This window comes from Onychomys torridus, chromosome 2 (genome assembly GCF_903995425.1).
Source record: "Onychomys torridus chromosome 2, mOncTor1.1, whole genome shotgun sequence".
In the NCBI taxonomy this organism is placed as follows: Eukaryota; Metazoa; Chordata; class Mammalia; order Rodentia; family Cricetidae; genus Onychomys; species Onychomys torridus.
This window is the reverse complement of record NC_050444.1, coordinates 148,247,058-148,274,649: the sequence shown is the minus strand read 5'-3', so window position 1 is coordinate 148,274,649 and position 27,592 is coordinate 148,247,058. Positions and strand designations below refer to the sequence as shown.

The window sequence follows — 27,592 nt, the reverse complement described above, 5'->3', positions numbered from 1 at the left end:
CCTCATTGCTTTGATAAGCCCCTCCCTCACATTTATTTAAATGATTTACATTTATTTTGTGTATGTATACAATGGGGGAGGGCACGTGGGTGCCACAGTTAGCCCCTGGAGGTCAGAGGACAACTTGGCAGCGGTTGGTTCTCTTCCTCCACCCTGTGGTCTTTGGGATCATTATCAAGCTTGGAGCATGTGCCACTGAGCCATCTCATTCCTACCAACCACTTTTATTTTTGAACAAGACCCTTGACGGCTCTAGCCCTCACTCTCCCCATCTGTGTAATGATCTCCAGGTGCCTTTCAGCCGAGCTGTCTAGAAGGCCCTGGGATAGCTTGGGACCGGGAAAGGGAGCTGAGCTGGGAGCCTTGGTAGGTGCAGAGCGTTGGAGCGCACCGTTTACAGCGACGGGAGTCTGGCCTGGGCGGGGCGGGGCGGGGCCGCACTTCGGGGCGTGTCTTGGGGGCGTGCCTATGGGCGTGGCCTCTATGAGCCCGCCCCCGGACGTCGAGGGGAGGGCTGGGGAGGAGCGCGGCGGGCGCGCGCCGCCTGGCCCGGCGGAAAGTTTTCCTGGAGGAGTTTTGGCGGCGGCGGCGACCGGAGCTGGCCATGGACGCGCTCAAGTCGGCGGGGCGCGCGCTGATCCGGAGCCCCAGTCTGGCCAAGCAGAGCTGGGCGGGCGGCCGGCATCGCAGTGAGTGTGTGCGCCCGTGGTCGGGCCTCCGCGCAGCTCGGGGCCAAGGTGGACGGGGCGGCCTCGTCCCGACCCGCGCGGCCGGGCCCCGGGGGTCATGTCCGGCTGCTTCTGGGGCGGGTCAGCGGGCGGGTAGCGGGCGGAACTCCGGGTCCGCAGGTGCGGCGCGGTGAGAACGCCTAGAGCCTCTCCACCAGCTCCAGCGCAACCCACAGGGTCCCCTCTAGACGCTGGGTCCCGCAGGTCCCTGATCCGAGGGGCGAGCTCAGCCCCGGTGCCACCCGAGGTCCTCTCGTCCTCTTCTCTGAACGCGTCCAGGTAGCAAGGCTGGCGTCCAGGCTATTTTCAAACCCTGTTTTCCCTTGTACCTTCCCTTGGGGGCTGTCCAAATCCCTGGGCACCTAGGCAGAAGGCAGACTCAGACTAGCTGCCACTTCTCCCGGGTGTCTGGAAGGGCGGAGAGGAGCCTCCCCCAGCCACCTCTCGGGTTACTCTCTGGGAGCCGTCACCTGGCACCCTCCCCTGAGGCCTGAGAAACCTAGCTCAGGTCCCTCCCTTTCTGGGAGTCGTTCATATGGGATCACCCACGCCTTACCTTCCTGGTGTGAAGCCAAAGCATCTGGACTCTGGCACACCCTCACCTGCCACATCCACCTGGGGCCCTTCGCCTCTTCCACTGGTAGTACCTGCCCACCCCCCACCCCGCCCCCAGCTTCTTGCTAGCACCTTGCCTTGCGGGGCTCCACCAGGGGAGCCCGAGTTCCCTGGTCCCTAGAGCGCCAGCGTGTCTGGGCCTAGGGAGCCCGCCCCGGCTCCTCCTCTCTCCCTCTCTCCCACTTCGGTGTTCTAGCTGTGGGCTCCTCCTAGCCCCGACTGGCATTGGGAACGTGTGCTGGTGCCTGCTGGTGGGGGTGGGGTCAGGGGCCCCTTGGGCAGGGCATGTACCATCTTCCACACTTACTGACTCCCAAAATAACCCTTCAAAAATTTGTGGGATGTGACCAGGACTTCGGAGCATGACCTTTCCTTCCAGTGGATGAACCCTGTGGTTTTTCTCCTGGGACAAGGGAGAAGGGTGGGTAGGGAAGAGGTCTGAAGGGGAGGGAGCCAGGGAGCAGAGATGGATTTGGAGAAGCAGGGTACATTTTGGATGGTGAGGTTTCCCTGCCTGCTCCAGCCAAGGCAAGGCAGGTCACTTGTTCTTGATGATTTTGTTTCCCAGCCTGCAAAATGGGGATAAAATAATTCTTGTGGGGCTGGAGATGTGTGTGTGGTGTGTTTGTAGGGTGCTTGCCCGGCTTTCAGGAAGTCCCTTGGTCCTAAGTACTTGGTTCCAGCAGCAGCACTTCACACATTGTTTTGTATCTACACATGTCTGTAATCCCAGCACTAGGGAGCTGAAAGCCTGGGGATCAGAAGTTCAAGGTCATGCTGTGCCAAAAAGCGAGTTTGAGGCCAGCCTGGGCTAGGTGTTAGTTAAACTAATGTATTTTCCAGGTTAGTGGGAAGGTCTCATTATGTAGCCCAGGCTGGCCTGGAACTTGCTATGTAGACCAGGCAGGCTTTGAGCATCTGCCTCCCATAGTGCTGAGATTAAAGGTGTGCACCACCATGTCAATGTCCTCCTGGCTAAACCTAATTTTTAACCAGGTTTGGCCAGCTCTGAGATGGGGCCTCAGCTTGTTTGTACCCTGGAGGGAAGCAGAACTCTTCTCCCTTCTTCCTGTTCCCTTCTTCCTGTTCCTCCCAAAGCTCTGAGCTCCTCAGGAGCCTGGCCTGTCTTTGGTTAAGTATCAAGTTCCTAATCTTATTTTACCAAGAAGAGCTTTACTTTCCTGGGACTCTGGGAGGGTCTGTGTGTTTTACTTGCCTAGGGGTGGCTTCCATGAACGCATGCTCCTGCTTTGTCTCTGGTGTTTGGCTTGTTAGCTCCTGGGAGGTGACGGAGTTTGGGAGTCTTATCTTCCAATCCATGTTAGAGATAACGACAGGGAAGTGAAGTCCACGGCTCCGGGCACAGAACGTGTCCTGAGGCAGAGCTTTTCCAGCCTAGGGATTTTAGCCACAGACCTTGGGTTTTCTGGCTGTTGGGGAGCTAGGGACCCCTACTCTAGGTTTGGCTGGCTACTCCCAGAAACAATATGGACACAGGTTAGAGAGGAAGGCCTTGGGTGTGCCCAGCATCAAAGGTTGGGACCTAGCCAGTCCTTGGGTCTAGCTTTCATGATCAAAGGCAGAGCCTGTTAGATGGGAAGAGGAACTTGAGCTTGCTCTCAAGCCTGAGGACCTGAGTTCAGTCTCTGGGTCCCCAGTGGTGGAAGAAGAGAATTGATTCCCAAAGGTTGCTCTGTGACCTCCACACGTGCACTCTGGTACACACACTCCCTCCCCCATACACCTGCTAAAGTGTAAAAAAAATAAAAGCTCAGAGGGCAGAGCCGCTGGCCTGACCTGGAAAGAGGACCCTCTCCTCCTCATGGCCACTTTCTCTGCCTTTCTGGGAACCATAAAGATTTATCTCAATGCCCAGAATCAGAATATTCTCCCCAACTCCTATGTATTTTTCCTAAAGGTTCTGGGGCGGCTTTGGCCTTCAGATTTCTGTAGGGTTGTGCTAGCCTGTCAAAGAACCTAAAGAAAAAGGATAACGAAAGACTTTATATGGGGTCTGTTCATATTTACGTATAGGGATGTAAATATTGCTGAGCATAGTCCTTTAATCCATGCCTTTAATCCCAGCACTGGAGAGGCAGAGGCAGGTAGATCCCTGAGTTCCCGGCCAGCCTGGACTACAAGCCAGTTAGTTGCAGCACAGCCAGGGCCACATAACAGAGAGACCTTGTCTCAGAAACAAAACAAAACAAAAATAAACCAAAACACCAAAAAACCCAGAATGTCCATGCCTGAGACAGCAGCGGAGGCACAGCGAGTCTGAGTATGTCTCTGGTAGTGTGAAGTGTGGCGGTTCTCACTTCTGGTGGGGGAAAGGACAGAGGGAGAAGGCCGGAGATGGTTGGCAGGGCTTAGCATCGAATGCTAGAAAAATGAGATGAAGCAGCGGAGGGGCAGCTCTTTCAGATAGGGTAGTGACTGTGCTATTTTAGAAATAGCAGTTGTGGCGTGGGTTCAAGTGCAGGTTACCTGGGAGGATTTTCCAGGGAAGTATGTATAGTCAGGACAGCTGGGAAGGGAAGGAAGCCCTCAGAGTGGACAGTGGGGCAGCCTCTGAGTCTTAGTTCAGAGGTCTCTCAAGGTAGAATTAGCACTATGCTGTCTTGTTCCTGAATGGCAATGGCTGGAGCAAGACCCACTGGCTTTGTGATGTTTGGAGAATGTTGCAGATGGAGCCCACAGGACTCCAGTTTGCGAGGCACCACAGGCACTGAGAACCTCTGTCTTCCAGGCTGCAGGCAGAGCGGCAGGTGCTGGCATCTTGTGTCAGAAAGTGGTCTGTGTGGAGGGGCTCAGGGTGCTAGGTTCTGGCAGCCACCTCTCTTGAGAAACTGACCTGGAAGACAGGTGAGTCCAGGGAGGGAAAAAACATGCGAAGAACATTTGGCCGGTGGGATGGCAGGTCTGAGGGCCATTGAACTAGAGGCTCCTCACAGTCTGGTTTCTGAGGGAGGGACAGGATGTTTGAGGAGTCAGGTCACCCACTGTTGACAGGGGTCAGTTAGTTTCTGGGTGATGTGGCGTGTGTCGCCCTGCCTTGCATGGGAAGGGGCCTGGTGGTTGCAGGGTGGGGTGTGGGGCTTGAGTCTCAGGGCTCTCACTGAGGAGTCTCCATTGTATTTCTTGCCTGTGGTGACATAGTGACTTCATAAAACTCAGTAAGCTGCCACATGTGCATTAAAGCCCCTTTGTGCTTGAGCGACAGTGGCTGGTACTTATGGGGCTCTTGGTGTTGTGTCAGACAGGGTCGTGAGTGAGCTCATCTGTCCTCATGACAGTCCCATGGAGTGGGTACCGTTACCTAGTTCAAAGTAAGGAAACGGGTGCAGGAAGGTTGAGGGACTGATCTCCTTTCCTTGCCCTAGAGACCTGACCATGTTCTTCTGGTATACGTAAGTATGAGGAAGCTCTGGCTGAGGTCGCAATCACTTAATTATTCACTTTCAAGAACGCTCTTGGTGGTTTTCATTTTTGAAATTGGCTTAGTCTTTGTTTTGTTTTGAGACAGCGTTTCTCTGTGTAGCCCTGACTGTCCTGGAATGCACTCTAGACCAGGCTGGCCTCAAACTCACAGAGATCGACCTGCCTCTGCCTCCTGTGCTGGGATCAAAGGCATGCATCTGCTGTCATGCCTGGTTCTTAGTCTGTTCACATTCTGAAAGTTTCACATGAAAATCCTGAAAGACCCACTGAATTTGTCGAAGGTTGTCATGTTCCTGGCAGGGAAGAGTTTAGGTCCCTTCTAGGATGCCCCTGCAGCTTCCAAGATACCCCCACCAGGCCTGGGAACCAAACTGGGTCCCTGAGCAGAGGCTCATCCTCACTGTCCCTGTGGCTTGGCTGCAGCTCTGATGTTCAGATATCACCCAGCCAGGTCCTGGCAGTGGGGGCCAGGGCAGGATACCCAAATAGTCCTAACCCCTCTGGGGGCCTCGACGAGAAAGGAGCATGTGGTGCCAGCTGAAGCTAGGCTGGACTTGTGGTCTCTCCCCAGCTAGCTCCCACAGCAGGTCATCTGTAAAATTACAAAATGAAAATAGCGGAGTCATTACCCACCACAGGGCTGAAAATAACTCGGACTGGAATAAGGCTTAGGGTGCAGGCCTGTATTTGCCCAGGGGCCTCTGGGAGCTCTGCTTGGGAAGGGATGCAGCCCTGCCTCCCTGCTGTTTGTGGTGTCTGGTGGTAGGAGACCACACTGGTCTGTCTGTTTGGCTCAGTGCTCTTTCTTGAGGAAGTTGTGGGTGCCGGGGGGGGGGGGGGGGTGGGGGGGGGGGGGGGGGGGGGTGGGAGGTGTGTGTCGAAGAACCTCTGTGAAGAGCAAGTCACGTGTCCCGAAGCGCAGGAGAGGAGGACAGGCAGGCAGAGGCAATGGCAGAAACACTCAGGGCAGGGGCCCTGCCGGCATGGCAGCCTGGGGAGCAGACTTGAGGACATGTCCTCTGAAGAAAGGCAGGCAGAGGCAGCTGCTGGGCATGGGTGATGCTGCTGTGGGAGGGATCGGCAGAGCCCTGTTGGTGGCGGCAGCCGTAGCCAGGATTGAGCAAGCCTGCAGATACCTGCCCTGGGACCTGGCCCTCAGCCTCCTCCTCCCTTGCCACACTTGTCTCATTATCCCCACAGTCTGAACAGCCCTGTGAGCCTCAGACAGCTGCTTTCTCTATTTCGTCTTCTTTTTGAGACAGCCTCACCATGGAGCCCTGGCTGGCCTGGAACTCACTGTGCAGACCAGGCTGGCCTGAGTCCACAGAGATCCACCTATTGGGATTTGGGGCATGTGCCTGCCACCACACTCTGCCTTGATTTATTTATTTTTAATTTTTAACAATGTGTGTATGCACAAGAGTGCAGGTTCCCACAGAGGCCAGGCAGATGGAATCCCCCTCGAGCTGGAGTTGGAAGCCTGTGAGCTCTCTAACCAGACCTGCTCAGCAATGCTCTTAACTGCCGAGTCTTCTCTCAGCTCCCAGTTCATCTTGATTTCCTTTTTTCTTTTCTGAAACAGTCTTGTGTATGCCAGGCTGGCCTCTAACTGACTGTGTAGCCTAGGATAATCTTTAACTTCCCATCCTTCTGCCTCTACTTCCCAAGTGCTCGGACCATAGGCATGTTCCAGCATACCTGATTTATGGGTACTGGGGTACCAGGGATGGAAACCAGGACTTCATGCATGCTAAGCAAGCACTGTACCAGCTAAACAACACCCCAAACTACTTCCCCCCATTTTATAGAGGAGGAAACTGAGGCTCATGGAGATCTCACTCAGGGTCATTCAGAATATCAAGCTAAGGCCCTTGCCCTTAGCCACTGGGCTAGCTTGCCTACCTCTGATTAGGTGCCCTGGAGAGGCTGGATGTGTGGATCACTGTGCAGCTCTGGCTATGTAGACCAGGCCAGGCCCAAACCCACAGAGATCTGCCTGCCTCTGCTTCCTAAGTGCTGGAATTAAAGGTGTTTTTTTTTTTTTTTTCCTTTCTTTTTTGGTTTTTCGAGACAGGGTTTCTCTGTGTAGCTTTGCGCCTTTCCTGGAACTCACGTGGTAGCCCAGGCTGGCCTCAAACTCACAGAGATCCGCCTGGCTCTGCCTCCCGAGTGCTGGGATTAAAGGCGTGCGCCACCACCGCCCGTCAAGGTTTGTTTCTTATAGAAGATCTCAAGGTGTGGTCTAGGCTAGCCTCTAGTTTAGAATCCTCCTGCCTCTTCCTGGGATGGCAGGTGAGCACTGCCATACCTTGCTTGGAAAGAACACTTTGGACACTGAGAAAGTAGATGTTGCACTGTGTGTAGGAGCTTGTGGTGTGTGTGTGTGTGTGTGTGTGTGTGTGTGTGTTCAGAGAGGAGGGGGATCTTTCAAACACCCCAGCTATTACTGTAGGCGTCTCCTCTCTCTGACCTGCTGTGTGGTCTTGCACAGGCTCTACACCTCTCTGGGCTTCAGCTGAGTCATCTATCAAGTAAAGGGTTGGGTAGAGGGTCGCTGAGGCTGAACCTGGTAGCCAGTGTAGAAGTTGGCAGCATTGTAGAAAAGGGTCAGGCCAGGGAAGGAGGAATGTAAAAAAATGTCAAGCATCTGAGGTCAAGGAGGAGAGAATGTTTTGACAGCAAAGAGATCACCAGTGACCTTGGCAGGCTGTGGCCCTCTGGAATGAAGTGAGCGGAAGTGGCTTTGGACAGGGGCCAGGAAAGGGCTGAGCCAGAGGAAATGGGAGAGTGGGACCCAGAGATAGGGGAAGGATGTCTGCCTTAAGGCAGAGATGGATAATGAGAAGAGGTCACTCCTGATTGATTAGTATTGCCTGCCTGAGGCCATAGTGGAGAAACATGGAAGCGCCGCTATCTATTAGCAATGTCTGCCAAGGACACAGGCATTGGGCATGGGGTGTGTCTCAGGTTGGAAGTGGTGGGCTGGGTATCCTGGGCTGTGAAGCAGCAGCATTGGTTATTAGGAAATACTTAAGAACCTCTTCTACCTTTGACTAAACCAGAGGCAGTTTGCCTTGGGGCAGGTTGTGTGGTCCAGTGATGAGGAGGATGGACCAGTCAGTGCCTTTTGCACTCCAGATCCTCAGGTATAGAATGGGCATGAAAGACCTTCAGGGCTGCTGTGCCTACTTTGGTTGGTATGGTGGCTCTGCTTGTCCTGGAGATAGTGCTGTGAGCCTTGGTTTCTTCCAGAACAGGGAGTTGTTCTGGGGTCCTCATTGCCTGACACAGGACTTGAGATCCACAGGACTCTCTGCTTCCTTTTGGAGGATCTAATGGATGGGACATGTTGGGCTTTAGGTCATCTCAGTCGGGGCTCAGGAGGCCTGGAGGGCATCTTGTCAAACATAGCAGGGGTTAAGGGTGTTTAGGACAATGCGTGCCAGCTGTGTGTCAGGCTCTGGGTAACCAGTCAGTGAAGTCCCTGCTCACCTGGGTCTAAGAGGAGGGGTAATACTTGTAGGTCTCTTCACATCTCCTACCCACCAAACACATGGTGTCCGTGAGGGACAGCATCTTGCTCAACACAGATCATGAGCCGTGTGAATGAAGTGATGGAGTCTTAATCTCAGGGTCGTGGGTTCGAACCCCACGTTGGGCGCTAGACATTGGTGAATTTATAAAGGCCACTCCACATAGTTAAAAGGGAGGTTTATTTTGTGGGGTAACTTACAAATGAAGGGATAGGTAGGTTGTAGGGTCTGGCAAAGGTATGGCTCAGTCCAGCAGTGTTCTCTGGAGAACTCTGCTCAGTCTACCTCCAGCTTCCAGGCTCCAGGCACCAAGAGAGCCCTCTCATTTGTATCCTGGGTCTTCAGTGTCCTCTCTCAGCCCCGCCTTGTAGGGGTGACCGTTACCAAAGCCTCAATGGGGGTTGGAACTTCCAGGCCAAGGCTGGAATGGCTACCCACTACAGGAGTCCCTGGAACCCAAGGCTCTGGGACACGACCAAAGAAAGCAACAGGGAACCCAGAGAGGGCAGGGACATGGTAGTGTCCCTTGAGCCCAGGATTCCTCCCATTCCTGACAGTACAGGAGTGTCCTAAGCGTGTATCACGGCCTTCCCATCCCAGCTGGTGTGTGAATGGGCACAGTCATACCTCCTGTGGGTATAGCACTTGTGGGGTGACAGGAGGGGCCCTGACAGGGCGGTGCACTCATCCCCAGTGACATTGCTCTCTCAAGTAAGCTTGGCTCCGATTCCCACTGTGTGATGGGTGTCCTTAGCCTTGGCTCCAAGGAGGAACTGGGGACTGGCCAAACCTTCCCTTGGCGTCGGTACTCCCCCGTTACCTCAGCACTCTTTCCTGCTTGAGGGCCAGGTGAGGCCCTTCCCAACTCTCCCCTGCCCTGTCCTTCAACCTAGGCTCACCCCTCCTTCTTGCTGACATTAGTGATGGCCAGGACATCTTGGAGCACCCTTCCCACGTGCCATCATTTAGCTCTAGCCCTGGTCCCTCTCCTTAGGCCTTTATCTCTGCTGGTCCTTACTCCCCAGACTGCCCATCTCTAAGGCGACTGTGGGCTAGGATGTACCGGCTGGTGGGTAACTCTACCTGTATCCACCATGGTGGCTCTTGGCCCGTGCCTTCAACTAGGATGTACTGGCTGGTGGGTAACTCTACCTGTATCCACCATGGTGGCTCTTGGCCCGTGCCTTCAACTCTTGAGCCTCCGTTTCCTTCGCTATAACATGTGTCTTAGTCATGCAAAGAGACACCATGACCACGACAACTCATATAAAGAAAACATTTAATTGTGGCTCGCTTACAGTTGGGAAGTTCAGCCCATTATCATCTTGGCAGGACATGCAGGCAGACATGGTGCTGGAGAAGTAGCTGCTACATGTTGGCATGCAGGCAACAGGAAGTAGACTGAGGGTCACACTGAGCGAAGCTTGAGCAAAAGAGATCTCCAAGCCCACCCCACAGTGACGGACTTCCTCCAACAAGGCCACACCTCCTAACAGTGCCATTCCCTTTGGGGACCTTTTTCTTTCAAATCACCAGAGTGTGATAATCCCCATCTCAAAGCACCAGACTGAGGACTCAGGGACGAGGTGGGACCATTCGACCTCAGCATCGACATTGAGATAGCATAGCCAAATCTTGACTCTGTGGCTTGGTTTGACTTCCTGGGCTTTGGAGCGGCTGTCTGCAGTGTGTGTGGCAGGTTGTGGGTGCTCCTAAGGGTGAGTGGGGACAGTGTATGTGGAGCTGGTCAGGTTTGTTAAAGTAAAGATGGGGGTACCCCGGGGCCCTTGGTAGGTGTGCCGAGGAGGTGGGTGGTGAGAGCCAGGCCTGCTCAGCACTCTGAGGGCTGCCTGTCCTGTCCCAGAGTTGCCAGAGAACTGGACTGACACCCGGGAGACACTGCTGGAGGGCATGGTTTTCAGCCTCAAGTACCTTGGCATGACGCTGGTGGAGCGGCCCAAGGGTGAGGAGTTATCTGCAGCTGCTGTCAAGAGGATCGTGGCCACAGTGAGTGTCCAGACAGGAGAGTGGGACCCCGGGCCAGCTGCCCTGCCCCAGCTGCCCTGCCCCAGGTGGGATCTGTGTGATGCGGGCTTGAGCCGGGCACACATTGAATCTCCTGTGTCCAGCCCAGTGGTGTTTATGGAGATTGCCTTTGTATTTGCGGGTAAGAGGCAGTCAGCATCCTCTTCAGGCCACTCTGGCCTTGACTGCTTCAAGCCTTGAGTTCCCCACCTCAGGCTCCTGGTGACTCACTAGCTCCAAGGAAGGAAGGAAGTTGTTCTCCATTTACCATGTTCTCACTGCTTGGCTGTGTGGCTCACTAAAGTGTCCTCTCCGTACCTCTGAGTGGGTGTGGGCCCTTTAAGGCGATTCCCTAGGGTGGCCTTGACCTGTGGCTCAGGCCCTGGCACGTGGGTGGAGATGGGTCCCCAGGTCGTGGTGCTGGGCTGTGGCAATCTGTGTAGCTTTCCTCCCAGTTACATGTCCTCCCGGACAGGGGGTGTTGAGCCCCTCCTGTGAGGGTGAGTGTTCCAGACATCAGGGGCTAGTGGGCAGCGGTTGTCTGCTTGTGTCTCAGGAGGGCTGTCCTGGTTTGCTGTGCTAGAACCCGGACTAAAATGAGTTGGGTAGGGAAAGGGGTTGTTTGTCCTGAACTTGCTTCATAGCCCATCGCTGAGGGAAGTCAGGGCAGGAACTGAAGCGGAGACCTTGGCGGAATGAAGCCAAAGGCTGGCTCCTCATGGCTTGCTCAGTGGGCTTTCTTACATTCAGGACCATCTACACAGCATTAACGCGCCCCCCCCCCAGCCCTCCCATGTCAATCACCCCTCAAGGAAATGCCCCCACAGACCTGCCTACAGGCCAGTCTGATGGCAGTGTTTTCTTAATTGAGGCTCCCTCTTCCCAGATGACTGCCGCTTATATAAGTTGACAAAAACTAGCCAGCACAAGGGTGAGCTGAGGGGCCTTGGAGCAGTGAGGTACAGACCACCAGACAGGCTCCTCTGACCCCTGTGTGTCCCTAGGCCAAGGCCAGCGGGAAGAAACTGCAGAAGGTAACACTCAAGGTGTCGCCCCGGGGGATCATCCTGACGGACAGCCTCACTAGCCAGCTCATTGAGAACGTGTCCATTTACAGGTATGCTCAGCAGGGAGTGGCCATGTCTGCTCTGCCACTCGGAATGATAGGAGTGGCCTGTCTGAATCTGGGCTCTACAGCTTTCTTTCTGGGGTGCGGGAAACCTCAATTTCCCTCATCTGTAAAATGGGCTGGGGGCAAGTCCTGCCTCCCTGTGCTGTTAACGTAGTGCCAGCAAGTAACCCACAGTTCACAGGGAGGCTGCGATGGTGGGCACTCCTGTCCTCTAATCAGCTGACGCAGGCCCAGAGGGCCTGTGCTTGGCCACACATTGCTGTGAAACCTGCCTGTTCTTTCTGCTCTGAACACAGTGCTCAGACCTGATCATCTGGCTCAGTGTTCCTGGGAGGCCTCATGCAGGATCTGGAGCAGTAATGGAGATGTTCCTTCTCCGATCCTAGGGAGGTAGGGTTCAGCTCCATGGGCTTCAGGCTACCCCTTAGCCAACACTTCCAAGTGCCTGCCAGCCCCTGCCCTCTGGGCACTTCCAGTCTGGAAAGGAATGGAGGGAAGGATATGAGAGACTGTGTTCCCCAAGAGGGCTGAGAAGGAGGGTGTGCCAGGGGAAACCTGGGAAGACCTCACAGTGGAGGTGGCTCCTTGCAGGATCTGGCTGATGGTTAGCAGGAGGCCAGATGCCAAAGCACTTGGGGACATGGCACCCCCTTCTTCCCTTCTGGGGGTGATCAGTGGTGTTATTGAAAGGATGTGATGAAAGTTGGGACTGCATCAGTGAGGGGTGAATCTGCTGAGCTGTGTCCCCAGCCAACAGCCCCTCCCCTGACTGAGTCTCAGGATAAATGGAAGTAGGATAGACAGAACAGGCAATGAGTGTCGGGGCTCTGGGGTTGTGGGCAGAAACCTGAAGGGTCACCATTAACTGCAGAGGAAGCTGATATGTCTCCTCCGCCCCCACTGGGGCTCCTGGGCAGGTCATCTTCACATGGCCCCAGCCCCAGCCCCAGTTCCAGGAGGACTTGCTCATGGTCCTGGATATTATCTGGTGTCTGGTGTAGAGTACATGAAGGGAAGCGGTAGGCAGGGCAGTGTCTTGCTTCTCCTTCCTGTCAGTTGACACAGACCCCTCAGGTTGTGCTTGTGAGTTCACACCCTGGCTCTATCAGCAGCGTTGTGTCCCAGACCCCCAGCTCTGGGGATGGCTCAGAGGTTAAACAAGGAAGAATCTGTGTGTCTTTGGTGCGTTGGCTGGTGTGCAGTTGGGTTCAGATGTTCCTGTTCGAGTTGTGGCTCAGTGTGGTGTGGAGAGAAAGAAGAAGGCACATTCTTCATTCCTTATTCCCCGTGTTCCCTGCCTGGCCTGAATCTCTCTCTGTAGGTGACTCAGGATGCCAAGGCCAGATCTGCAGAGGCTTGCCCTGGTGGAGACCAGGCAGCAGACTCTCTGAGACCCAGGAGAGGCACATCCAGGTGTGGTCAGATGCCATGCACGTCCAGATGTGGTGAGGTGCCGTGCAGGCCTGGTGATACTTCTTGCCTGCTTTTCAGGATCTCCTACTGCACCGCAGACAAGATGCATGACAAAGTGTTCGCCTACATCGCCCAGAGCCAGCACAGCGAGAGCCTGGAGTGCCACGCCTTTCTCTGCACCAAGCGGAAAGTGGTCAGTGGGAGGGCCAGGCCTGGAGGGGACAGTCACAGGGACTTAATCACAGGAGGGAATCTCAAGCGGGCGTGAGAGTGCACTGTGAGGGCTGGAGTCAGAATCAGGCCAAGACTAGCTGGACTGCCTGGCTGTGGGCCGTGAGTAGCCCATGTCTCTTGGGCATATCCCTTTCAGTGATGTGATTGCTTGGGTTTGAAGCTGTGAATCTCTTGTCATTCGTACAGTCTGGGGTGCAGGCCCTGTAGGAATTAGCTTTGGGGATGGGAATCCAGAGGAACCCAGTGCAAGGTAAAAGTGAGTCTTCTCTGGACTAGGCGTTCGGGGTCAGGTGGAGGCAAATGGCTCCTTTGGAACCTCCTCTGTGCCCATTCTGGAGCTGGGCTTCAAAGTGTTTTCTTGTTTGGTCTCCAGGGCAGTTCCATAAGGTGGAAATGGTTAAGACTCTGTTGCTTTTCTTTAAGCCCTTCGATTGCAATAAGACGCACCCCAGCAGCCAGCAGCCTTGCTTATGATAGCACAGCTAGCCAGGTGCAAAGTGAGCCCTGAGCCCAGAGTCCCTCACCTCTGCACAGCTGAGAGACGGGAGCTTCCTGTCCTTGCCTTTGGCCACAGCTGATGGGCTGAGTGATGGAGGTACCTTGGTGGTCTCCAGCCCGTGCTGTGACTAGGGAGCAGCTGGAGCTGTTCTGACTTGCTTGTTTCTGGGGCCTTTGAGGATTGAGTGTGAGGAGGCTCCTGGTGTCATCTGGCTCAGCATCTGCATCTGCCAACAGCTCAGACCCCGATCACCAGGCTCATGGTTCTCAGAGGCAAGGAGATGAGACCTTTTCCTTCTCCATCAAAGGACACACGAGAACTCCAGTCTCTGGGGCCCCAGGTTCCTATTCCCAGGGCTGCAGGAATAAATGACAAGAAACAACACAGATTCATCCCCTTCCAGTCCTAGGAAGAGGCTAGAATAGGCCAGTGGGCTTGCATTTCTTCAGCAGCCCTGGAGAGAGCCATGTCTTCTCTTTCCTACCTCCTAGAGTACCTTCACAGTCTCCCTGCAGTCCTGGCCTCGTGGAGCCATCCTCTATTTTCAGAGGCACCTGTGTACCATCTTCCCATAGCGTGTCTCTTAGTCACTGTGAAGAGACACCATGACCAAGGCAACCCTTAGAAAAGGAAGCATTTCGTTGGGGCTGGCTTACAGTTCAAAGGTTTAGTCCATCGTCATCATGGCGAGGAGCATGGCAGCGGGCAGGCAGACACAGGAGCAGTAGCTGAGAGTGAAGTTCTGATCCCAAAGCAGAGAGAACATCGGGCCTCATGTGGGCTTTTGAAACCTCAAAGCCCACCGCCAGTGACATACTTTCTCCAACAGGGCCACCCCTCCAAAGCCTTCTAGTCCTTCTCAAATAGTGCCAGCCCTGGTGACTAAGCATTCAGATACACAGGCCTATCCTTCAAACCTCCACACTGTCCATTATCACACTGCTGCTGTCTCTCTGATCCCCCCCTCAGGTCCCTGTGGTGGTAATTTATCTCCCCATCTCAACACCCTCAATCTGATCCTGCCTGTGAGGTTTGGTTGCTGTGCACAGGACATTCAGGAGAATGGGAACAGCCGGTGTGCTGTGTAACCATGGGGGAACCCTGTCCAGCTCCCTCTGCTTACCTATCAGCAGAATGAGGAGGTCACCTCATTGACCCCTGGGATCGTTTCAAGGCCCCATTTCTTTTGCATGCCTTATCTCCTTGCAGACTCCATGTTACCAGTCATCCCTCTGGGGTCCTGCAGGGCCCTGAGCAGTGGTGGCTTCTCCCATGACAGCCTGGTTCCCACAGATGGCTGGAGACTTTGGTGTGAATGAGGCCACATTGACTTAAAACCCCAAACTTACTGTGTTGCCACTGTTTGTTCCTTCCGCCTCGCTGACCACACCAGGCAGGGCTGCTGGCCCTAAGTCACTGCTGCAGTGTGGGCACCGGTTGGAGGGGCATGATCACAGGAAGCAGCTCCCTCCGGGATGGGGTTCTGTGCAGAACAGGGAGCAGGCCCAGCCATTCAGAAGGAGGCCTGTGCCAGGGGACTGTCCACAGCCTGCCCCAGGTTAGAGAGCTTTGCTGAGGAAAGCAGAAGCCAGCTACCCCATGGCTGTGGCTAGTGGAGCCTCGTGGGTTGGGGGCAGGGCTCTTGCTGGACACCCAGCCGCTTGTTTCTGTGCATGACCTGGCTGTGGTCTGTCTTCCACCTATTTCTACCTCTTGTCACCCAGGGTTTCCAAGTCACCCTGGAGTGGTATAGTTCCTCCCAGGGCTTCAAGACCTTAGCTGGGCTCTAAGGCCATAGCTCAGTGGGCCAACAGTGTGGACAACTTCCAGAGATTTCCTGATTAGCAGAGGGAGAAGCAGAGATGAGTGGGGAGGCCTTGGCTCTGCTCCTCCTTCTATGAGCTGTCTCCAGTTTGTGGACAAGGCTCTGCAGTGTGCAATACAGACCTGCTGCATGGGTCTTGGGGGGAAGGGCTGGAATTGACATTGAGTCTGGGGCTTGGCTCTAAGATGGAGGTTTTTGGACCTGGAGGTTAGGGAGACACCCAGAGACTGGGGCCTTAAAAGATGAGTGGAGAAGTGAACACGAGTGTGCCAAGCTGAGGGCTTAGGGGTTGAATGTGCGAAAGTACAACCTGATTGTGGTATGCTGGGCCTGTCAGCCTCCAGGACCCATGGTGCAGATGTGGCCCTCACTGAGTCGCCACCTTTCCTTGTTGGCCAAGCAAGAAGCTTGGAGAAAGGACTTCCTTCTGGGGTCCCCCACAGTGCAGCCCAAGGACTCCCTTTCCTGGTCTTGTTTGAGCATGATCAGAAGGTCGCTGCAAGGAAGTGGTTTCCTATGCTCATGTGAGAGGCCTCAGCTTAACAAACACAGCCTCTGTGATCAGAAGTGCAGGTGGAGGAGGCTGGGCTCCCCATGTGGGCATAGGAGACCCCAGTTCTGTCCGGCAGAGGTGACAGGGCTATTTCCTTCATGTGGACTTTGGTGTTCTGGAGGGATCTTGGCGTAGAGATTAGTATGGGAGCCAGGGAAGCGCTGGCAGGGCTGCTGGTGAGCACAGGGCCTGGTTTGGGCTGCACATCTGGCCCTCCTTGACTTCCTGATATAGCCTGCTTAGACAGAACGAGACAGGGACATGGACAGCTGGACCAAGAGGAAGCTTCTGGGTCATAAGACAGATCCACAGCAGAATCCCAGGAGGGCCACGCAGTGGCCTGGGGAATGCAAGTCTTCCTGCTGAGTGTTCCTCTGACTCATACTGCTGGGGGTCCCTGGAGAAGCAGGCCACCCCGAGGCCTTCCCGGCCCAGACCTGCTGGCATCTGCACACATCGCTCCACACCTCTGCTCGGGTTACATGTTTATATGACTTACTGTACAGGACACCAGGACAGAGGAGCAGGAATGTGTGCAAACGAACCAGATCTGTGTAAACAGAGTAAACCCCTGCCTTAGGTTCCTGCAGCAGACATGATGGTGTTTCTGTGGTCCTGCCACATGGGTGACCAGCCCTTGCTCCAGAGCATGGAGATCTGACTTGGCTGGTAATTAGCCCATATTTTTAGTTCATGGGCAATTCTCAATGGTAACTGGGTCTATTAAACTTGATTCAGACGTGACAGCTTAAATTGTAAACAGCTGTGAAGACTTTCATACTTAATTACCATATTTAAGCTTTACCATAAAGCAGCCTCACTTCCATCAAAAATGTAAATGACGGAGACATTCAAATGAAGTTTTATACTTCGGGAAGTTTAATTGGCGCAGATCAGTCAGTTTGGAGATTTTGAATTTTTTTTAAAAAGAGTTTTGAAGCCGTTGGCCCCAAATTTATTTCTCAATTAAATCGAATTGTCTGGTGGAGGCTACTTAAGCCTGAACTTGTCTGCACCTGACTTCTGCTTCCACTTGGAGTTCTGGGCTGGGTACCCCAGGATTGGGCTAACAGGAGACTGCAGCAGATCTGTGTGACAGTTGGGACCTGAGACGCCATCACTGCCACCTGAGGGCTGTAGCTGAGCTGTGGCACCTCTCTTACTTGTAAGGAAGCGTTCACATGGGGCTGTGGGCATGTGAGCTGAGGACACTCCTTCAGTAGATTCCAGAGGGAGGTGAGCTGGGCAGTAGAGCCCTGTGCTGGTGACAGGAGAGAGAGGGGGTTTGAAGTGGGAGCCAAGGCATCTGCTCATAGGCTGGCCACAGTGCTGGATGGCTTTTTGTCCTTAGCATCACCGACATCTTGGTTCTGCCACCCCCCACCTTGCTGGGGTGTCAGTTAGCAGCCGCTTCCCCCCCCCCCAAGTGCCCTGTAGCTCTGACAGTGTGGTCCCTGTCTCTCTGGCTGTAGTTCATTAAGGCATGGCTAGGCCCTTCCACTCCCTGCTTCTGTTGTCCTGTCAAGGGCTCTGAGTGGAGGGAATCCTCCGACAACCCTGAGGATTCCCAGAAGTAGTCCTCACAGTTGGTTTAGGTATGCCTGAAGGGAAGGGAAAAGGAGAGGTGAATGACATTGTCGGAGGGCCTGGACAGGGGGTGCTGCATCGGGCCCCAACTGCCTCTCTAGAGTGTGGCCTCTTTATGCCCCAGGCTGCTGTGGGAAATGGAGGAGCTAGGCCTCTCCCTCCTCCCCTGGGCCTTCCAGAGCCTGTCATGGGGTGGGTGCCCCAGCCCTCCAGTTCATACTTGCTTTTGCTGGCTGACACTGTACCCACCCCCATCCTCACTTCCTGTTTTTCAGGCACAAGCTGTCACCCTCACAGTAGCCCAGGCCTTCAAAGTTGCCTTTGAGTTTTGGCAGGTGTCCAAGGAAGGTGAGTCTTTCCTTCTGGGCATCGTGAGTGATGTGAACAGGGATGGATGCAGGCCCGAAGTCAGGCCTGAGCCTCATCTCCTACTGGGCTTGTGGTCTTGAACAGGTCCTCTTACCTCTCTAAGCCTCAGTTTCCCCATCTGGACAAAGGCCATCTTCCCCCTTCTTCAGAGTGTTCGGGCTTAAGTGAACTCTGGAAGGTGTCCTTCCTCCTGGTGGAGCCCCATACTGCCCGAGTGCCCTGAGCCTGCCTTCTCCCCAGTGGCTTGTGGAGACAGTGTCTGTAGTAAGGGCCTCAGTGTGTCGTGTCTTCATCCCACAGAGAAAGAGAAGAGGGAGAAAGCCAACCAGGAGGGAGGCGATGCCTCAGGGACCCGATGTGACGGCACCTCCTCATTGAAAAGCTGTGAGTCTTGGCCCTGTGCCTACCTTGGTCCAGGCTTCCCTCCTGAGCTCTGGCTGTTCGCTCTGTTCTGTTAAATCAGCAGTACATGTGTCTTGTGAGAAGATGCTGTTCTGATGCCCACTTATCCGGGCATGTCCCCGCATATACGTGTCAACTTGTATGTGCTCCTGTCTGCTTACAGCCTGTTAGACATCCCAGCCTACTTGGTGCGCTTTTGTTTGTTTTTGGTTTTTCAAGACTCGGTTTCTCTGTGAAGCCCTAGCTATCCTCGAACTCACTCTGTAGAACTCCCAGAGATTCGCCTGCCTCTGTCTTCAGAGTGCTGGGATTAAAAGTGTGCGCCACGACTGCCTGGCTACTTGGTGCATTTCTTCTTTTTTTTTTTAAAAAGATTTATTTATTTATTATGTATACAGAAGAGGGCCAGACCTCATTACAGATGGTTGTGAACCACCATGTGGGTGCTGGGAATTGAACTCAGGACCTTTGAAAGAGCAGACAGTGCTCTTAACCTCTGAGCCATCTCTCCAGCCCCAATATATGTTATTTTGATCTTTTTTTAACTTGGTGCACTTTTAAACATTCATTTTATGTTATGAATATTCAGGCTCCAGGGTCTGCCCTCAGGAGCCACAGGTTCTCTCCTGTGGGCAACTGTCCTGTAGCTGGGGGTGGGTAATGGGTGGGTGGATGGTGCCAAAATGGGGCTCTGGATGATCAAGGTCTGCCTACATCTGGACAAGATCAGAGTCCCAGAGCTAGTCAGGACTGGTCTAGTGCAGGGGTACCGGAATGTGTCTGTGGAAGAGGCTAGAGGAGATGTATGTCCTCCTGATGCCCCCAACTGACCCCTCATAGTGGTTGTCACTGGAAACCTGCTGGATTTGGAAGAGGTAGCTAAGGCCCCGTTGTCTACGGTCACCGCTAATACCAACAACATGGACGACACACTGCGGCCTCAAGTCTTGGGCAACAACAGTGTTGTCTGGGTGAGTAGTTCTGTGGCCTGGGCATGGTTTTTGGATCCCCTGAGTTTTAGCCAGGTCTCTGAACAAGCCTGAAGTGCTTCCCAGACCCAGGCTCTGACATCGTGACTTATGGGCCTCTGGCAGGACCAGAGCCAGCCAGCCCATCAGGCCCTGGGTGGAGTAGCTGAACAATGTCCCCTCTGAGCCCAAGGTTGTGTCCCCAGCAGGCCTGGTTCCCAGCACGGCCATCTCCTCACAGTATTCAACTCTGAATCTGGGTGTCTGGCTCTTCCCTCTCTGATCAGCAAAGGCTCCCTTGTTAGGCATGGCAGGTTTGTGCCTGGTACCCCTCCCGTCTCAACTGTCTGAGTGCATAGCCAGGCTGCAGGCTCTCAGGACTCATAGCCAGTACCTGACCCCTGTGTCAGCCTTTTTACTCCCTCAGCGATGACACCGACCTGCCACAGCATCTCCCAGAGGAACCTGAATGGCCGTTAATTTCAGTTTTCATTTGGAGGTGGCTGGCTTCAAACTGCATTACAAAACCAGCACCAAGATTCCAGTGCCCCACAGACACTTCCGATGTTAGCATCCTCATCAGCACATGACAGTGACCGATGGGACCGTGCTCTAGCATCTGCAGAATGACCCCCTGTGCGTGTCATAGCTCCATCCTTTCTTTTTCTTATTGTTGTTTGGGGTTTTTTGGTTTTGTTTTGTTTTGCTTTCGAGACAGGGTTTCTCTGTGTAGCCCTGGCTGTCTTGGAACTCACTTTCTAGACCAGGCTGGCCTCGAACTCAGAGATCCACCCGCCTCTCTGTGTCAGTCTTTTCACTCCCTCAGGGAGGACCCCAACCTTCCACGGCTTGGGACCCCCGGCCTGTGCCACCAGGCCAGTTTCTCTTTTCACATGATGGCATGATGGGACTCGAGACAGCTGTCAGGTCTCCTCTGTTGGGATCACCCTGGGTATCCCTTGTACCTGTCTGTTGCTGCCTAGGCCCGTCCTTGCCATTTGTCATGTGTCCTAACGGCCTGGAGGGTTTCACATAGCACTTAACCCCTAAGGCTGAGACGTCCTAATATCAGTTACCCTGAACTAGCGCAGGACTGTGGCTGGCAGTGGGCATGAAGCAGGTGCAGGCAAACCTTCTCTGTGCTTCCCCTTGGGGCTGGAAAGCTGTGGAAACCATGTCCCTCAGTTTACAGAAGGAAAAGCTAAGTCTCAGAGGAGCTGTGACTTATCTGGGTCACTGAAGGTGCAGAGGCCTCAGACATGCCTTTTCTTTTTCTTTCTGTTTTTGAGGGGTGGAGTGGAGTAGGGGGTTCTGAGACAGGGTTTCTCTGTGTAACCTTGGCTGTTCTAGAACTCCCTCTGTAGATGCTGGCCTCTAATTCAGAGATCTACCTTCCAAGTATTGGGACTAAAGGTGTATGCCACTACTGCCTAGCTGAGACATGCCTTCTCTTGTCCTGGGCCCCAACTTGGGTCCATGGGCATGAGGGCTGCCTATGCTAGGCACCTCCTCCCAACACACATACAGGCCCTGGGTCCCTGTAGCTCCTTTGGGGAACATGGCTCCAACTCAAGAGTTCTTACTTCTTTCTTTGTTTTTAAGGAGCTGGATGATGGCCTGGATGAAGCATTTTCAAGGTAACACTCTGAGGGCCTGTACTGGGGATGTGTGTGGGCCTCCGGCTGGATCTGGCTACTCTTTACCCTTGGGCCTTTGTCCTGACTGAGAACTAGAGAGCCCTAGCCATCTACACAGCAATTCTTGAATTCCTCCAGGGACAGGGAGCAGGGTGTCTCATGTGTGAGAATGCTTTCTGTGGCAAGAGCAGCTTGTCATTTTGCAACATGAAGAAGCCTGCAGGCGAAGCCTGGGCCACTTGGGTTCCTAGTCCTGAGTCTGGGTCCTCAGGCCTCCCTTGTCTCCTTTGGATGTGAGGCACTGTCAGAGGCTGCCTGCCTCAGGGCTTTCCTCAGGGTTAGCGCCTTTGCCCTCTGGCCTTCCCTCCCCTCCACCCCTCGATGTAGCCAGGGTGAGCAGCAGGTGAGGCCCTTCTCAAGGAAGCAGCCCTTCCCCCACTCCCCTGCTTCAGTGGCCATTTCCACCCACACCTGAAAACCAGTTTCATCTGCTTTTCCAGCGTGTTCAGTTGCCGCGGGTCCTTATTAGCCACCTCAAACAGATCCCTGTGTAGTGTGAGCCCTGGGCCCAGACCGGCCCCCTGTCTGCTGATCCTGACCATGAACACCCCTTTCACCCATCAGCTCACAGTTCTGGCCCCGGGGACTCTGCATGTGCTCAGTGCTGTCAGAGACCTTCCTTCAGGCCTTCACACACCCCAGGAGCCCCTCCTGAGGACAGGGCTTCCTTGTTCAGACCTTCCAGGTTCTTCTGGACATTAGGCTTGTCTCCTTGTGTGACTGTTGGGAAGCACATGCCAACCCTGGTTATGGCAAGTGTCATCTCATGCCCGAACACTTCCTGCCCACAACTGCCCTTTGTTAGAGTAGGTATCGTGGCCTGCCCCAGGGCTCTGACCCTCTTGGGCATCCTGTTGTCGGGGGCTCTAACTCTCCTGCTCAGCTTTGAGGCTGGCCATTTTCCACTCACGTCCTCTCCCTTCTGCCCCAGTGCCGGCAAGGCTGTGGCTGTTCCTTAGCCCCTGCCAGCCCCTCACCTGTTGCCTGGCTCACACTGCTTTCTCTTCCAGGCTGGCGCAGTCACGGACGAACCCTCAAGTCCTGGACACTGGACTCTCGGCACAGGACATCCAGTATGAACAGTGCTTGTCGCCCACTGACTGGGACAAGCCTGACAGCGGTGGCATCGATCAGGATGACTTTTTCAACTTCTGAGGGCCTGGGACTGGCAGGACACACTGGCCTTGACTTGTGATGGACCAAAAAGCACATGTAGCAGGGTGGCCATCTCCAGGAGCCGCCAGCCGCTCTTGCAGATGTGAGCTGCACAGTCATCAGGGAGAGAGGGCAGAGCGAGCCGGGAATATCCAGTCAGTGACTCCTGGTCCATACTGGGAAACCAGGTTTGCATCAGGTACCTGCGGTGTGTGCAGGGCAGGGCCTGGCCTCCTGGTGCCCCATCCTGCTGTGGGTGTCAAGACAATGACCAAAGCATTCCATGTTCCTTTTCTCCTCAGGCAGCGAGAGCCTGTTATTCTTTGTGCACTGGAGGGGACATGGACTTTAGGGGAGGTGGGGCCCTCGTTCAGCTTCTTTGGGGCAGCCCCTGACCAAAGACATGTAGCTCTGCACTTTACCTCTCATAGAACCGACATGGTTTGAGGGCCGTGCTGGTGCTGTGGGAGTAGAGCTTGCCTCCTGCCCGCCCTCCACAAGAGGGCCACAGTCCCTGAGGTGGTCTGTGCAGTGCTAGGACCTAGTGTGCCAGCTGCCTAGACTTGCAGTCTCACTGAAACCGTGGGGATCGCCTCTGTGGCTCCCCAACAGACAAAGCTGGGCCTGCTCCTCTGTTTTGTCTGTGTGTCCTTGTCTGTGCCCTATCTTCTGCTCCCCCATGCCCCGCCCCATAATTCCTGGAACGATACCAAAGCTTAGCACTAGGTTGTGGCAGAATGCTTTTCATCCATTTTACAGATGAGGAAACTGAGGCAACACATGTTGGGTGGGGGTGGAGTTGAGAATAGAACCCAGGTCTGATACCAAAGCTGCTGTCTGTGCCGCCCACCTCTCACGGCCCACACCTCCCTTCTCTCCAGCTTGTTGTCCTCCCAAGAACCAAAAAGCCCCAGCTATTTTCTGACCAAAATGTGTTTCATAACAAACCATCTGGTGCCTTTCCACACAGCGCTGGCTCGGGCCTGCATGCCCTGCTAGCTGCCACGCTGCTAACTTCCAGGGAGATGTGTTCTGAAGTCTATCAATTCCACGGGTGAAACGGAATCCTCCAGAAGCATCTTCCTGACGTTGCAGCCCCAGTGGTCCCCCACCCCACCTGGTGGTCGGGCAGTCCAGTGGTGAGCTGTCTTAGTCTCGCTGGTCCCGTGGGCTCTGGCATCCTGAACCTCAGCCAAGCCACAGGCATCGTTGCATCGCTAGGAACTCCCAGTGGCCAGGCTTATAAGCAGGTCTCAGTAGCCCCAGGAAAACCGCATGACTTAGTTCCCAGCTCCAGGTGGCTGAGTCAGACCCTTGCCTTGAGGAAGGCACTTGGAGAATCCTCACTAGTACAAGGGTAGCTCCTTCTCCCCAGCCAGCTCCAGGGTCCTGAGTGCGAAGGACTACTATGGTGTTGGGTGGTACTGTGGTCTTGACAGGCTGTCCACTTCCCATTCCTGATGCCCAGGCTGCTGGGTGAAGCTGGAAAGGCAGCTCTGAGGAAGAAACAATAAATGTTCCCTTTTTTACGTATAAGCACCTCTTGGGGGTGTTGCTGGTGAGGAAGAAACAATAAATGTTCCCCTTTTTATGTATAAGCTTCACTCCGCTCGGGGGTATTACTGGTGACGAGGGGCAGTGTCGTGGCTCCTGCCCTTTGGTGCTGTGAGCAACACTGTGTCCAGAGACTGGGGTAGGCCACATGTCCACGCAGGACCGGAATAGAGGGTGATGGCAGGTTCCCTGTTGATGAGCTGCAGGGTATCTTTCTTTGCAACTGTCTCTGTGTGGCCAGGTCACTGATGGGCGATGCATCAAGACCACACCAATGGCCCAGTGTGTCGACACTGACAGTGTGTCTAGCCATATGCTCTGGTCAGACTCAGCCCCTGAGACATGAGTGTGTGAGGTGTGAGTGTGCCCATGTGCACCCCTTCCCAGGGACTGTATTGTTCCCACGACTCTCCAGTGACTCAGGCTTACTCTGTTACTCATGTTCTGGTCCTGGGCTCAGTGCTAAGGATGAGCATGGCCCATGTGAATTCAGCTTGTGTGGCTTTGTGTGATGGGGACAGAGGCAGAAGGTGGGGGGTTCAGTGATTTAAGAGACCTAACGTCCAGCTTTGGCCCTGGGTTAGTTACCTGCTTCCTTGAGCCTCGGCTTTCCTGTCTCTAAGCAGGGTACAGCAGTCCCTAAGTTGAGACTGTTGACCATTATTGCATTATTGGTAGTTCATACCTCCAGTGGCCCACAGGTTATCTCAAAGCAAAAGGACATTTGGATCGAATGTGTAAAGTCCCAGTGGACTCTGGGACGGCAAGTATCACTCTTAGTGCTCCTCCTGTGTGCCAGCTGACTTACAGAAGTCACGGAGATCTCATTCCTACCGCTGAGGGCACCGAGCATAGATCGGAAGGTAGCCCTGTCCTGAGTCCCTGGTAAGACCAGGGCCCCATCTCATGCCCTTATCCTGTCATGTAGGGATTTCCCAAGAGACAGCTAGGATTCAGCTGCTCATGTCCTCCTGCCCAGACTCAGTGACCGACCATTCCAGCAAGGCTGCATTCCTCAAGTTCCATGGGCTTCTGTCTGGGGATTCCCCAGCTCCTCCTGCTTCCTGTAGCTTGTGGGGGTCTCGGGCATTTATGTAATAGTCCTATTTCAAGCATCCAGAGGCAGAGCCCTCTGATGCCAGCCAACGAGCAGACTTCCTGCAGGGCCCAAGTACATCAGAGCAGACTAAAGAATTCTTTCTTCTTTCTCCATAATTTGAAAAGACACCCAACAAGCTCATCGTTCTGTTTAAATTTGGCCAACGCCTTTATTCTCCGGATGCCTCAAATTATGGCTCCTGAGCCTGGCCGCCCGCTCTTTCATGCATAACAGATGAAGTAGAACAAAGCCACCTTTCAGATTTGATGTGACCTTCAGCTCCTCTGGGTAGATGTTGGGTTGGCTCTCCAGGAGAAGCCATCACAATTAAACCTGGCCAGGGCTTTTCAGCTGCTGTTCCTGGGACACAGGCTTGAATCTGACCTAGCACCACCTCCCTGGGCAGCGGTCAGGGCCCTTGTGCCCGACCTCAGCATTAGCAGTCTGCCTTGGCACACTAGCAGGTGGGTAGGTGGTCTTAGAACTACTTTAAAAATTGAATCTTTCATTTATCTGACAACATATAAACATCATCTTGGTCCTGTGCACCCTACTCACCCTCCTGCCCCACCCCCCAACTCCAGCACATTCTTTTCCCCTTTTCCCTTTTTTGTAACCCGCTGAGTCTCCTGTAAGTCCTGCCTGCTGGTCCTGTTGGTCATCGTGGGCAGGTGACCACAGCTTTGGTGAGTTCCTGAGTGCTGACCGTGTCCTGTCTAAGGACAGCATTTCACGGCTCTCTTCCTTCACCCAGCGCTCAGCATTGTTTGTCCTCCCTTCACAGTGTGCCCTGATCCGTGGGAGGGGTGTGAGAAAGGTGGGCATAGATGCCCTATCGGGCTGAGCACTCCCCAGTCACCGTCTCCCAACTTTGACCCACTGAGTCTGTGAACGGCTAGCCGCTGCCGGCCATGCCGAGAAGCCACCCCGGCCAAGGTTAAGGGCAGCACTGAGCTATAGGTATAAACCTAAGTGGCAGTGTGGCAGCATGTCCATTAGCAGAACAGCAGTAAGTTCCTCCCTGGGCCTGCCACTGCCCTGACCATGGACTTTTGACCGTGTTTGTGGTTCCAGGCCTGAATTCCTTCTCTAGAGCAGGTCTCAATCCTGAATTGTTGGTTTATCCCCATAACCTCATGCCAGCATTGCACCAGTGGGCACATTGTGCATGGCAGGTCCGTATTGTAGCATGCAGGGTTGAGTGCTGGTAACGCTGATGTATTTCCTACCCACAGTGGCCTGGATGGCTCCTTTGAGCACTGAAAGCTAGTCAGCAAGGAGGAAGCTTTGGGTCGGAGTTTGATCTCTGTGTCATACAACCAATGTGTGTGTCATGCACTAGAATCTTAGCATCTAGTTTTGGTGACCTCTGGGGCCTCCCTGATCAATAAGTTGTAGATAGGTATCCCATATAGTCTCACTTCTTAGATGGGGTATCTGGGGGACAGGAAAGGTAAGCAAGCTGATTTGAGGCTCACATTCAGGAAGAGGTTAAGTCTGGGATTTGAACCCCAGGCTTTGTGAATCCAACACTTGTTTCTGCTGCTCTGCAGACCAGCAGCACCAGCAGTGGGCAGCATAGACTACACCGGGAGCTGCCGCTGGGGCCTGACTGCACAGGCAGCATTGGCAGGTGCCAACCACATAGATCGGTCAGCTGGACTTGCCTCTTCCCAGATCCCTCATGCTGCTACTCCGGACATGCCCAACTTGGGACTCAGCAGAACCATGTGCCCTCACATCAGGCCCCATCTTTCCCAGATGACATCATCTAGTTTGCCAGCACGAGGGTATCCTAACCACAGGAGAGACAGTGAATGCCAGTGCAAGAGGGCTGGAAGGGAACACTTTGTGTCTACACAGTTGGAGCTGCTGTAGAGACTAGGTAGTGTCAGCCTATGGGAGGTGAAGGCACTGAGGCCCATAGAGGTTACTGCGAGCCTGAGACTCAGATCCCATGTTTGCTGTCCTGGAGTGGCCCTGCCTCTGCAGGTCACTAGGAACACTCAGAGAACGTGACCTTGCTTCCTGGGAGCTCCTGCCAGAACAGCCTTGACTAAATGCCAGCACAGTACTGCTGGGGCAACTTGGGGCTTCCAGCCAGGACAGGTGTGGGCTGGGACACAAGGCCAGGTGTGGGCTGGGACACAAGGCCACACTGCTAGGCAATACATCTGCAAGTGTCTGCTGATGACCAGCTTGGCCTTGTCTCTGCAAGACAAGAGACCTCTGCTCTTGGCCCTTCATAATCCAAGGGGTGGGGGCCGTGGTTCCCAGAAGTCCCTGGTCACGCAGGCTTGCCTGCACCAGCGTGACAATGAGGAACTGAGGGCTGTTGCAGGGGTACCAGGTGGGCTGCTGAGTGAGGGGAGTGGCCCAGCTGGACCTCAGAAGGGGTAGGAAGATTAGAGATACCCTCCATGGCTTGGTAGCTCTGATGTTTGGGGCCCTGTCTGAGTCCCTCCATGGCCAGGTGTCCAGGCACTACCTGGCTCCATGAGGCTATGACTGAGCCATGGCAGAAGGGGTAGACCTGGCTTAGGTTCCTGAGAGCCCTGTGAGGTTGGGTAGCCCCAGGTCAGTGGCAGCATAGGTTTGCTGGCCACCAAGGTCCAGTTCCACAGACTCCCCAGCGGGCACTGGTTGAGGGTTTCCTGGGTCTTCACTGCTCCCTGCTAGCAGCCCTGCAAACCTTCCTGGGCTGCTTTGTTGATTCTGTGGAGTCTAACTCTAGATTCTGGCCAAAGATCTTGCTTTCCAAAA

The 27,592-nt window shown here is 54.3% G+C and overlaps 1 protein-coding gene across 2 annotated transcripts; it reads left to right on the top strand.

The window, feature by feature from the left end:
- Window positions 1-506: 506 nt before the first annotated feature.
- Ldlrap1 (low density lipoprotein receptor adaptor protein 1) lies at window positions 507-27,592 on the top strand. Of its 2 annotated transcripts, none has more exons than XM_036178711.1 (9): window positions 507-689; window positions 10,182-10,324; window positions 11,347-11,459; window positions 12,966-13,080; window positions 17,861-17,933; window positions 18,255-18,338; window positions 19,197-19,327; window positions 20,927-20,961; window positions 22,032-27,592. In XM_036178711.1, the coding sequence occupies exons 1-9, from the start codon at window positions 605-607 to the stop codon at window positions 22,174-22,176; spliced, it is 924 nt and encodes a 307-aa protein (XP_036034604.1). In that variant the 5' UTR covers window positions 507-604; the 3' UTR covers window positions 22,177-27,592. The 2 variants fall into 2 exon arrangements, with proteins under 2 accessions (XP_036034604.1, XP_036034605.1); XM_036178712.1 differs by lacking the exon at window positions 507-689 and adding an exon at window positions 9,811-10,035.

Bases quoted from the DNA above. Each gene is read 5' to 3' on its own strand.
- Ldlrap1 (XM_036178711.1), top strand. From the start codon at position 605: ATGGACGCGCTCAAGTCGGCGGGGCGCGCGCTGATCCGGAGCCCCAGT. The intron at 18,339-19,196 runs GTGAGTCTTGGC...GACCCCTCATAG, and splicing joins CACCTCCTCATTGAAAAGCT to TGGTTGTCACTGGAAACCTG. The intron at 20,962-22,031 runs GTAACACTCTGA...TTTCTCTTCCAG, and splicing joins CTGGATGAAGCATTTTCAAG to GCTGGCGCAGTCACGGACGA.